The 13,502-nt window shown below is 38.8% G+C and overlaps 1 protein-coding gene across 1 annotated transcript in view; it reads right to left on the bottom strand.

Moving 5' to 3' along the window:
* The window catches only part of LOC111139085 (ERCC excision repair 6 like 2), a 123,148-nt gene extending 110,046 nt beyond the window's left edge, over positions 1 to 13,102 (bottom strand). The window contains exons 1-2 of the mRNA XM_022491222.1: positions 12,830 to 13,102; positions 7,190 to 7,614 (exon numbers count right to left, since the gene is read on the bottom strand). Coding sequence (XP_022346930.1) covers positions 7,190 to 7,614; positions 12,830 to 12,875 — 471 coding nt within the window. The 5' untranslated portion in view covers positions 12,876 to 13,102. The remainder of the gene's footprint in view (positions 1 to 7,189; positions 7,615 to 12,829) is intronic.
* Between the last annotated feature and the right edge of the window lie 400 nt (positions 13,103 to 13,502).

Below are 13,502 nucleotides of genomic sequence, written 5' to 3'. Positions count from 1 at the left end.
GCTCAGTTGGTTAAGCCGCTTTCCTTCGGCTCAGGTCATGATCCCAGGGTCCTGGGATGGAGACCCGCATTGCGCTCCTTGCTTGGCAGGGAGCCTGCTTCTCTCTCCATCTCTGCCTGCCACTCTGCCCGCTTGTGTGCTCACGCTCACACACTCTCTCTATCTCTGGCAAATAAATAAATTTTAAAAATCTCTTAAAAATAAAATAAAATGGTTAATTTATGTTATGTGAATTTTGCCTCAATAAAAAAATTTTAAATTATGGGGGCACCTGGGTGGCTCAGTGGTTTAAGCCTCTGCCTTCAGCTCAGGTCATGGTCTCAGGGTCCTGGGATTGAGCCCCGCATCGGGCTCTCCACTCAGCGGGGAGCCTGCTTCCCCCTCTCTCTCTGCCTGCCTCTTGCCTACTTGTGACCCCCCTCTCTCTCTCTCTGTCAAATAAATAAATAATCTTTTAAAAAATTTTTTTAAATTATACTTTACATTTTTATGAGAGACGTTTGTACATTTAAGATATAATCAGCATTATTTTCGTTCTTTAAAAAGTTGAAAAAAATGTGAAATGTCAAGTTAATACACATCAATGATTTACTAAGCAGGAGCTGTTACTGTCAGCATCATTCTACTGAGATAAGGAGATTTGTACACAATCTCGTATATCACAATAAATAAAGCAGATTTTTCAGCAAATTATGTTATCTAAAAGATTATAAAATACTGATATATAAGAATGGTCAAAACTTGTGCTGAGTTTTAAAATATTCTAACAAAATTTGCATTCCTAACCCATATTATATAAGGCAGTGTAATGCAGGAGTTTGGAGTCTGACCAACCAGTTTTATACTAACTATGTGACCTTGGGCAATTTACATAATGTGTCAATAGATTTCAATTTTTTCATCAATAAAATGGGGGCAATAATGCCTAATTAACATGCATGCTTAACAGAAAATGCCTATCATAGAGCCTAACAATACAGGGATCATTAAACATAAGCTATAACACATGATTACTTAATCCAACTTAAAATTCATTAGTCCATTCAATAAAAATATATTCACTACCTAATACATGCCAGGTGCTGTGCTAGGTGCTAGAAAAGTTTAAATGAAATGCTTATTTCTAGCTGCCAGCAGTTCAAAATCCAGTTCACTTGAGGGTGGGGCGCAGTGGGAAAGGAGATGAGTTGAGGAAGTATGGATGAGAAAAAAACTGAGGAGCAGAAAATAGTTATTAAATTCAGCAAGAGATTGATATGAGTAAAATGGCTGATGTAGAACTCAGACTAAAGGAGGTGGAAAGAATATTTCACAAATGACAGAGGACAATAACGAAAAGTTTAGGCAACTGGGTATTGACTACAATAGGACATGAGGAGACTATACAGTGAGGGAAATGTTCTATATCTTATTAGAGTGGTGGTTATATGTATACATATATATGAGTTGAATATGCATAACTGTATACTTTTGATCCATGCATTTTACTGTTTGTAATTAAAGACAGAATCATACACACACATACACACACACAGATACATATATTCTTTTGAATTACAGGCAAACTGGTCCTCAAAGGCTACTAAAAAGGCAGAAAAGATACCAAAAGATATCAATCCACTGCTTTCCTCTAAATTCATCTATGGATTGTTTCATTATAAGAAAACTATATTCTTTTTTTTTTTTTAAGATTTTATTTATTTATTTGACAGACAGAGATCACAAGTAGGCAGAGAGGCAGGCAGAGAGAGAGGATGAAGCAGGCTCCCTGCTGAGCAGAGAGCCCGATGTGGGGCTCGATCCCAGGACCCTGGGATCATGACCTGAGCCGAAGGCAGAGGCTTTAACCCACTGCGCCACCCAGGTGCCCCAAGAAAACTATATTCTTAATTATGATAGTTCATAATTCAATCTGTTCATTTACCCAAGATGATGAAAATCTTAATTTTAACTTAATTTGTCAAATTCCATGAATTTGAGAATTCTATAAAATATTAGGAAATTTTAATAAAAATCTAGGATTTTGTATTCATTCCCAATTTTAAATTCTTAGTCCAACTAAAAACTAAAAGTGAAAATGGATGAATTATTGGTGTTGAACACATCTTGGGCACAAATGTACACAAGGAGACTTCTGGGGTGATAGATATATTCATTATCTTGATTGCGGTATTGTAGGTATCATTTGTTGGGTGCATATTTTTTACATATGTAAAACTTACCAAACCATATACTGTAAATTTATGCACTTCACTGTATATCAATTTTATCTTTAAAAAGTACATACACACACACAAATGTATATATACACAAAAACCAGTAAGTCTGCTAAAACTAGTAAGACTGACAAAATCAAATTTTGTAAGAACATGAAGCAACCATAATTTCATACATTGTTGGCAGGAATGCAGAATGGTACAAACATTTTGGAAAAGGTTTGGCAATTTCTTCTAAAACTAAGCATAGGTTAGTTTATGACCAAGTAATTCCATTCCTAATTATTTACTCAAGAAAAGTGAATACATAAAAAATTGTTCAAGAGAGTTCTAGCAGTTTTATTCATAACAAATAAAAACTGGAAACAGCTCACATGCCCATCAGCTGGAGAATATACAAAATGCAGCATATATAGAATGGAATAACTACCAGAGATAAAAAGGAACAAACTACTTATGCAATTAATAACATAGATGAGACTCACAATATTATGCTAAGTGAAAGAAGCTTGACACAGAGTACACATGTATGATCTTATTTATATGTAAATACAAAACTAATCTATGATATAAAAAAGCAGAACAGTGATTGCCTCTTGGGGTGGTAGAAGACCAGGAAGAAACAGAATGACCTCTTCTGGAGTGATGACAATGTCCTGTATCTTGAAAGGGTTTATTTGGCTTACACTGATGTCAAAGCTCATGGAATGATGGGTACCCTTAAGACTTGTGCATTTCACTTTAAATTTTACTTCAAAGTGAAAAAAAAAAAAAGAATTGTAAATAAATACTGATTAGCTAATGGCACATATGTTCAAGTGTTTGGGGATAGGATATATTAATGTCTGCTACTTTAAAATGCAACAAAACATTGTTTGATGGATGGATAGATAAGTGATAAACCCATGTATAATGACATGTTGAAAGAATCTAGGTGGTGGATATATAGGTATTCATTTTATAATTCTTCCAGCTCTTCTATATATTTGAAAAGTTTTATAGTAAGATCTTGGGGAAAAATCAGTTTGTAAGACAGCAGTGACTCCATTTTTGCACATTTATTTATGTCTGTATATTCGTGGACCGACATATATAAAATATATACATACATATGTTTATGTATGTTGTATATTCAACTGCTCCCTCTCAATAAGATAGATCCTTCCAATTCACTTAAATAATACTCAAGTTCCTCCTATTCCCAAATGATACAAACAAACAAAAAAGAAACTTCCTCAAAATTCCAACCTCCTTCAGCTGCTAGGTCACTTTTTTTCCTTTCAAAGCCACATTTCTTAAAGAGGTAAGCATACTTCCCTTGTCTATGCCTTCACCTTCTTCGTCTGGCTTGTGCCCCCACAAATTCCAGCAAAATAGCTCCTGTTCAAGAAACCAATAATTTCTAGGGCACCTGGGTGGCTCAGTGGGTTAAAGCCTCTGCCTTCGGCTTGGGTCATGGCCCCAGGGTCCTGGGATCGAGCCCCACATCAGGCACTCTGCTAAGCAAGGAGCCTGCTTCCTCCTCTCTCTCTCTCTGCCTACTTGTGACCCCTCTCTGTCAAATAAATAAATAATTTCCAATGTCACTAGATCAAATGTACATTTTAAAATCCTCATCCCTTGAAGAATGTAAAATATTAAACTGACATTTTTAAATTTGAAATGAGAGAAACAAACTTCATTTGGTATGTAACCCAAGCTTTTTTAAAAAGAAAAGCTCAATTTCATACTATGGTCAAGTCAGAATGTGAGAAGGGGAAAACTTAAGGGATGTTATCAGAAAAAAGGAAAAAAATTAGTAAGATTATACGGGCAACTGGATGGCTCAGTCATTAAGCAGCTGCTTTCGGCTCAGGTCATGATCCCAGGGTCCTGGGATCGAGGCCCACATCAGGCTCCCTGCTCCAAGGGGAGCCTGCATCTCCCTCTCCTGCTCCCCCCCTGCTTGTGTTCTCTCTCTGTGTCTCTCTCTGTCAAATAAATAAATAAAATCTTTAAAAAAAAAAAAAAAGATTATACTACAGTCCAAATGGTAAATGCCAATGGTAATAAATGCCAAAAGTAAATTTTCATAGACCATTTTTACCTTATTCTACTGTATTTTGAAATTCTACTAAACTTATTAACTATTGTCCACATTTCTTTTTTTTTTTTTTTTTTAAAGACTTTATTTATTTATTTGTCAGAGAGAGAGAGGGAGAGAGAGTGAGCGCAGGCAGACAGAATGGCAGGCAGAGGCAGAGGGAGAAGCAGGTTCCCTGACAAGCAAGGATCCCGATGCGGGACTCGATCCCAGGACGCTGGGATCATGACCTGAGCCAAAGGCAGCCGCTTAACCAACTGAGCCACCCAGGTGTCCCATGTCCACATTTCTTTAATTGGTTTAGTCACTTATTTATAGAAGTTCCACCTTAAATGGATCTCCCAAACCCCCTATTTATGTAGAACTTATTCTCTGAGCTATAAGAATAATAACTAGAGATGTAGGTCCCCAAGGATCAGAAAAATCCAGCCAAGTATCAAAACTAGTGTAGAAACTATGTCCTAACCTTCGGAAGATAAGCTCTCAGGACTTTCAAAGCACATTCGTAACACAATTAACAGTGTTCCAAGGATTTCAGTGTGTCAGGTAATATAAAATTGTGCAGTAAAATCACTTTAAAAAAAACAACACAAAATAAAGGGAATAATTTTATACATGGACTTCAGAGATGAAAGCTATATTTGAGCCTACAACATGCATAAGAATTTGAATTATATTTGGTAGTTTTGATGGGAGGAGACTCCCAACTAGTTCCCAAAAAGGTCACTTTTTGTAACACCCTGATTTTTCTGATTTTGCAGATTAGCAGGCATTGGTGGGAGGACATTCTAGCATAGGCAAAAACAATAAAACTATATGTAAATATAGTCATATCAGTTATTTATAGTTATAGATAGTTATTTATTTTCCTCTAATATTCATCCATATACCTTGGTCACAGATGATAGTTTCCTAAAGGCTCCTTTCTATATTCTTGCCACCTATTCTCCTGAGAAAGTAAATTTATTTACTCCATAAGCAATTATTTAGCACCTTCAGTGTGCAAGCTTCGAACTATGTGCATTGCCTAGGCTTAAAGGGACAAACAGTATGGCTAATGGTGATAGACCATGATTATTGAATGACTAAGTTTCACTCTAGATTTTTACATCAGAGCCTATATATAATTGCATTACTCGACTATTTTTTTAAGATTTTATTTATTTATTTGAGAGAGTGAGAGCACACACACCGGTGAGCAGGGAGAGGGGCAGAGAGAGGAGGAGATGGAGAAAGAGAATCCGAAGCAGACTCTGGGCAGGGAGCCCTGATGTGAGATTCAATCTCCCAACCCTGAGATCATGACCTGAGCAGAAACCAAGAGTATGACCCTTAACCCACTGAGCCACCCAGGCGCCCCTAGACAATTTTTAAATGTTAAAATTAGTTTTTCACTTACCTTTGCGTTCCACTAACAATTGAGGTGTCATGAAGAATAAAATGGCTTAAATTCAATTATAATGAAGGAAACACAGAAGGTAATCAGAAACTAGACAAACACTCCTGAAAATCCAGAGTGATTGTATGGTATAAAGCCTGGTTTCTGAACTCTAATCTTTTTAGATCACAAAACTTTGTGATAAGCAGCTTCTGACAGGGCTCCCAATAATCCCCACCTATTGGTATCCATAGCCCTGTTTAATCTTCCCCTTTGAGTAAGAGCTGAACCTAGAAACTTGCTTCTTCTTTCTTTTTTTTTTTAAAGATTTTATTTATTTATTTGACAGATAGAGATCGCAAAGTAGGCAGAGAGGCAGGCAGAGAGAGAGGAGGAAGCAGTCTCCCTGCTGAGCAGAGAGCCCGATGTGGGGCTCGATCCCAGAACCCTGGGATCATGACCTGAGCCGAAGGCAGAGGCTTTAACCCACTGAGCCACCCAGGCGCCCCTAGAAACTTGCTTCTAAAGAAGCAAATATGGCAAAAGTGAAGGGCTGTCTCTTCTGTGATTAGGTTACAAAAGACCATGAGTTCCCTCTTACTTGTGCTCTCTCCTACCCTCTCACTTGCTCTCCCTGAGAAAGTATGCTGCCATATTATAAGAAACTCCATTAAGAGGCTCCTACAGCAAGGAACCAAGGGAGCCCTTCACCAATAAATAGCTCACGAGAAACTGAGGCCTCAGTCTATCATCCCACAAGGAACTGAATCTTAGCAACAATCATGTGGCCAGGAAGGGAATCCACCCTAGTCCAACCTTGAGAGGACTGCTGCCTTGTGAGAGCCTGAGCCAGATGACCCAGCTAATCTGTACCTGGATTTCTGACCCACAGAAACTGTAATATGATAAATGCATTCTGTTGTAAGCTGCTAAAGTTTGGAGTAATTTCTTATACAGCAATAGATAACTAGCACTTCCTCTCAAGACTTCTGGCACACATTTTAGGGAAATAGGAAACCTCTCTGAAGTCCATCAGTAGAATTCCTAGTGGTTCAGGGATCCCAGATTAAGAAACTTCTGATATGACAAATCCTAAATAATATACACAAAATGCCCGCAAGAAATCAATTTAACCATGCTATGTAGCTTAACAAATGGCAGAATACTTTCCTTCCATACAGTATTGCTAAGAAAGTTAAACTACTTTAAATATACCTGATATCTTAGTACTAGTATTACCAAAGGTAAAGTCAAGCCAAGTTATACCAAAATATTATTCTGAATAACATATTTCAGATACTAAATAAGTACTGAGGATAAAATAATAACTATACACCATCCTAATTTTGAGGACTTTCCTGTTCAGTGGGTGCAAAACACACATACACACACACACAAAATAGCTACTGTAAGAGTTGGGCGTACAAATAGAGATTTGTATATGGTATCCATTCATGTACATAATAAAATGACTTTAATGAATTTTAATTGTAAAGTAATTAAAAGAAATACCTGTACTGTTTTTCCAAGTCCCATGTCATCACCAAGAATACATCCTTTTCCTTGAATGAAGTGTGCATAGAGAAACTGGGCTCCTTCCCTTTGGTAGTCTCTCAAATACCTATTAATAGTATAAGGAATAGAGTCCCCATCTTCAGATAACGGAAAAGCAACAGCAGATGATGGAAATTTTCGGTCTGGGAAATAAGGTTTTTCCAAATCTTCATCATCAAATATAAAATTCCTGGAGCAATCTTTAACAGATTTTATTTCTTGAAGTCTTTTAAGAGGTACTTTTCTTTCTTGAAAATCTGAATATAAGATGATAGCAAAGGACTTCCCATTTTCATCCACTGTGACAGATTTTACGCTTGCTTCACAAAGTGTCCCATTATCTGGAGAAGGGGCAAGACATCTTTCTCCTGGATGCCATATGTCTGTAATAATAAAGAAGATAATAAAATTTCCAAATCTAACTTATAAAGTAACCCCCCATTTATCTACTGCAACGAGAAAAAAAAATGTATCTCACATGAATACCCTTTCCAAATTACTGAAACAAGATAAATTATAACATGTATAGATATTCTCCTAAAACATATTGTCAGATGTTCTCCTATAATAAGCAGAATAAAGGATATATAATTTACTTCCAGTTGTTCTCACCCTGGCTGTGTGTCATAATCTCCTCATTCATGCTTGGACACTATCTCTGTTGATTGTGGTTCAGTGGCTACGGGCCATAGGCATCTGGTTTTATTACTTTGTTTGGTGGATATTGTTGAATTCAAAGGGCCATTCTGATTCACAGCCACGGCTGAGAACTACTGATTTAGATAGTCATGATGATTCATGAACATTATGTATATTATTCATGATATGGTAGAGTAGTAGTAAATGGGACTTGATAATGAGTAAGCTAAAATCCTCTAGACAGCAATGCTTTTGTGATTCTCCTGTCTGCTTTTATCTCCTTTCTCTATAGACAGCTGTTCCTTCTTGTCAATACTGCTACTATTTTTTTTAACTTGAAAAATTTTTTTTTTAGTATTGCTGCTTCTAAACTGTTTCTTGAATTTGTATACAACTAACCAAGGGAATCTCTAATTCAACCACAGAGTAACGTGTGTCAGCTCTGTCATAGCTTCTTCCCCTCCAGTTTTTAAAGGGTTGCAGTTCTTAAAAAAGAAATGAATTCTAAGATCTCTTTCTGCTAATATTCTATTATTTGGAAAGTCTGACCCCTTTCTCTATATGTATTTATTAAGTGCTTAATTGTATAGCTTTCTATTTTATTTTCATTTTTTTTTAAAGATTTTTTAAATTTATTTGACAGTGAGAGCAAAAAAGCACAAGCAGGGGAGCAGCAGAGGGAGGGAGACAAGCAGGCCCCCTACTGAACAGGGAGCCCGATGCAAGGCTGAACCCCAGGACCCTGGGATCATGACCCGAGCTGAGGGCAGAAGCTTAACCCACTGAGCCACCTGGGCACCCTATCTGTTTTATTTTCTATTCAGAAAATATAGCACTACGAATAGGAAGGGGAGTAATCTTATAGCATACAACTAGTATAATTAAAAGATACCAAATAGAGGATATTAAATAAAAATATTTGCTATATGGAATTTCATATAGCAAGAATTACAGAGGAGTTATATGGCTACAGATATAAGAATACTAGGAATTATTTTTTTCACATATTTCTTATTGAGATCAGGTGACCACTGGTAGTTTCTTAGGATCTTTCCAATGATTCCTCATTAGGTTTTTATAACATTTGTGATTATAATATGACTAGTGTATCTATACTATCTTAAGCACAAATAACTCATTGTGCTATTTCTCAGCAGTTGTGCCTCAAAAGTAAAACCATTATTCCCACTAACTTTGGTAAGGTTATTTTGCATAACAATTAGAAGTACGCCAAGAAAAATCTATTCTCCTACTCTAATCTTTGGATCCAAACTGTTAGCTTTGCCCAGTGGCAGTATCATAGCCAATGAGGTTTATCCGAGGCGCAATTATTGCTAATTGGATCCAAACTGTTCAAGAACTGTCACACAATTCTAAAAAACAAAGTTTTAACAAGAAACTAAAACTTTGATCCACTGTACAGGGATAACAGATCAGTGGGCCCTATTTTTATAACCGTACCATTTGAGCCTTAGGACCTGAATTAACCCTTATAGCAATTCTTAATACATTATTTCTGTTTCACATGATTTGTTTGCCTATCCAGAAAATGCCTTCCAATTTTTAAACACTTAAGTCACTAATGTGTTATTATTCAACATATATGTTTTTACCTACCAAATATTGTATGTACCACAATAGGTATAAAATGAAAAAAAAACAATGTAAAAATGATAATGATTAAAACTTGCTCAGAACTAGTCTTTCCAAATCTCATTAAATGGCATCATCATCTAGCCAATTTTTCACGATAGAAAACCTTTAGCCAGCCCTTATTCCTCGTTTTATATTCCTCCCTACATCCAATCCATCAGAAAGTCCTGCTCATTCTCCCTCCATTATGCTACCACCTTTCCAAAACAACTGTTGGCAAACTTTTTCTGCAAAGAGTCAGATTTTAGCTATTTATTATTTTAGTTTTGCAGGCTATACAGTCTCTTACCCTTGTAACACAAGAGAAGGGACAGAGAACACATAAACAAATGGGCATGGCTGTGTTCCAATAAAACTTTATCTACAATAAGTATCAGGCTGAATTTGGCCCGGGCCCGTAGTTTGCTGTTCTCTGCCCTAAAGTATACCACCTATGGCTTTCTCCTAAATTACCACTATAAACTCTTAACCATTCTCTCTGCTGCCATCCCTACAATCCATTTTACACATAGCAGCAGTACTATTTCAAAATATAAATTACTGGGTGCCTACTGGGCTCAGTCAGTTATGCATCCAACTCTTGATTTCAGCTCAGGTCATGATCTCTGGGTCCTGGGATCCAGCCTTGCGTCAGGCTCCATGCTCAGTGGGGTATCTGCTTGAGGATTCTCTTCCCCTCTCTCTACCCCTCCCCCTGCCTGCCTGCTCTCTCTTTAAAATAAATAAATCTTTTTCAAAAAATTAAAAATTACTAGTAAATCTTTAATGTAAAACTTTTCAATAGTTATTATTACATAAAGAATAAAGTATAAACTCCTTATTATGGCCTTTAAGTCCCAGCATGATCTGCCAATACTTACCTCTCCAACTCAATCTCACTTTTCCCCTGTACTCAAACATGCTAAGCAAGTCTTCTCTCAGCTGTTTTTGTCATCTTCTCACCTTATTTAAAGTAGGGTGCCCTTTTATTCTGTATCTCAGTATTTTACTGCCTCCATAACTCATATCACAATGTTTAATGACTATGTTTGTTTTTATCTGTCTTTCCCACTAGAGAGTAATTTCCTTTCCAGAAAAATGTCTGTATTTTTCAAGTTTTATCCCCAGCATCAGCACTCGATAGGCACTCAATAAATGTGCTGAATTTATTAACAAACACACATCCTTTATCTCACAGATCCTAGATACCTAGTGAGGGAGACAGATACTAAAAATTTAACAAACACAAAATTGTAATAAGTGCTTCAGAAGATAAGAACAGAGTACTATGAAAAAAAAGTATTGAAGAAACGTAATTTAAAGGGGAAGAAGATCTAAGAAGAGGATCTCTAAGCACACAGCATGTGGAAAAGCCCTATGGGCTTCACCCAACAATTCTGGAAATTTGGTTCCTTAGTTTGAATAATTTCTAGAACCAAAGAGATTCAGTTAAGTTTGAGCAAAGGCTGGAATCTCTCTGTATCTAATTCTAGAACAAATATCTTAAATTGGGAGGATTTCCTATGGGGTTGAATGGCAGGTCCTCTTTAACGTCAGTCACTTCCTTTCCTCCTTCATTCCAGACTGGCTTCCTTGCTATTGGTCAACCATGGCAAGCATGCTTCCACCTCAGGGTCCCTGAGTTTTCTATTCCTTCCATCAACACTCTCCCTAAACACCCAAATGACTGATCCTTGCACTTTATTCAGGTCTCTGCTCCAATGGTATCTTCTCAGAGGTGTTTTCTCTGACCACTCAGTCTAAAATAGCACTCCCTGCCACTCTTCCTTTACCCTGCTTAATTCCATTTTCAAAGAAAAATATGAAATATCTGTTACTGTTTATCTCAACTTAGCTCCCTAGAGCAAGGACTTACTTTGTTCACTCCTATATCCTGGGCACCTAGAACAATGTTTGAAACTCAAATACTTGAACTAACAAATATTTACACAGAGCTAATATTTGAAGACTTATGTGTGCCAGGCATGTGCTTTATTTCATGTAAGCCTTGCCACCATCCTTTCATGACTTCATGTAATATTATTAGGTCCGTTTTACAAATGGTGAAACAGGGGGCCTGGGTGGCTCAGTGGGTTAAAGCCTCTGCCTTCAGGTCATGATGTCAGGGTCCTGGGATGGAGCCCCATGTCGGGCTCTCTGCTCAGCGGGGAGCCTGCTTCCCTTCCTCTCTCTCTGCCGCCTCTCTGCCTACTTGTGACCTGTCCGTCAAATAAATAAATAAATAAAATCTTTAAAAAACAAAACAAAACAAATGGTGAAACAGAGAAAGGTTAACCAGCTTGCCCATGGTTACAAATGGCAGATCCAGGATTTGAACCAAGCTATCTGACCTTATAGCTACATTACTGTACCATGCACACAGGAATAAACAAGTCCCGGGAACTGAGTAGTCTCTCTTCCTTTTAACTGAGGTCTGAGCACCACAGCCACTACAATCCCCACTCAGCAGCTTCACTACTTATTTCACCTGCCAGCCTTCTGTGGGTAGTTATATTCGTGATCCCTGAGTTAGAGTGTCATCAATTCCTAGCCTTCAGAGTTGAGTCTTATTACATGACTTCTCTAAATTTTAGCCCTGAATTCTTCATCTATTTAATGAGATAGATACCTTCCTCAAAGGAAAGCATGGAGATAAACAAGCAGCATATTTCTGCACACAGAACAAGCACTCAATATCTGAGAATTTTTATTATATCACTTTTAATAATGAAAGCTATTCATTTGGGGGCAAGAAGGCATTCCACTTGACTTGTGTTAGAAAACCACACAGTCCTTAAACACCGTCTTGAGGACCCAATAAAGGTTGACTGTAAGGCCCTGATTCAGGACATGATATGCTAAGGTCTTTGTGCCATCAAATAATGTGAACTGAGTATCTCAACCTTTATTCACCTATGTAACAACAAACTTCTACCATTCGCTAAGAACTGGGGCATAGAAGGATAAAGAATAAACATACTACACATTTAGTGAGGGCTTAATATGGACCAGAAGCTGGGTCACATAAGTGCTTTGCATCCACCGTCACATTTCGTAATCACAAGAACTCAACAATGGTCTCAGTTTTACAGATGAGGAAACTGCCCAGTGTCTCAGCAAGTAACTGTCAGAGCCAGCACTAGATCCAGTCTGACTCCAGAATCCAAGTTCTCAACATTGAATCCCAAAGAACTTGCGCCAGACTCCAGCTGTCATTCAGAAGAGCCCACAAGGTAAAACCCCAACCCCAAGGGAACTGGCAGGAATGGGTCCAACCCAGCGTAGTAGACATCTCCCTGGGCTGACAGGCGAGCACCGAGCTTGTACCTTTGCCGGCGGTTTCCGCGCGAGGCTTGGGGGCAGAGGGATCCATCTGGCCAGGGGGAGGGGCCGGGCAGCCTGGCTGCGTACGACACTCGACAGGCGGCCGAGGACCTGGAGGACGAGGCGGGCGGGAAGACTGAGGCCAACGCCACTTCCTGCAGCCCTGCGTACATCGCCCCCCTGAAGCGCGACGCCAGCGGCCGAGGGGAACCCAGGTGGAGCCCGAGAGGATCCAGGGAGAAGGGAGGCGGCGTCTCAGGCAGCGGCAGAGCTGGAGAGCGCTGTGGAGACTGGCAAGGCGGTGCTCACCTAGTCATCCCGCGATCCGCCAGGGTAGGAAGCAAGCCGGCAAATGGACGGACCCCTTACCCTCTCTTTCAGAGCAGACCCTACCCCTACCTTCCCTGCAACTTTCAGCCCTGTCTCGGAAAATCCCGCGAGATCGGCCGCCTGAACTGTCATTGCGATCTCGCGATAACAAAATCTTGGTTCACATGGGCGGAGTCGTGTTCCTGCCATCTTTGCCCCAGATACCCCTAACACAAAGGTCCGCGGCACTTGCAAATGTCGCGAAGTTTGATGTCGCCGGCCTGCCTGGTGCCGATACTGGAGACAACGTGGAGGCGCGAGGATACCCGTGGGCTCGCGGCCTGCTGGTTTATATTTGGTACTTCTC

This window comes from Enhydra lutris, unplaced genomic scaffold, assembly GCF_002288905.1.
Source record: "Enhydra lutris kenyoni isolate GAN:26980312 unplaced genomic scaffold, ASM228890v2 scaffoldscaffold95, whole genome shotgun sequence".
NCBI lineage: Eukaryota > Metazoa > Chordata > Mammalia > Carnivora > Mustelidae > Enhydra > Enhydra lutris.
Note: the sequence above shows the minus strand (reverse complement) of the source record. Positions and strands in the feature narration are given on the sequence as shown.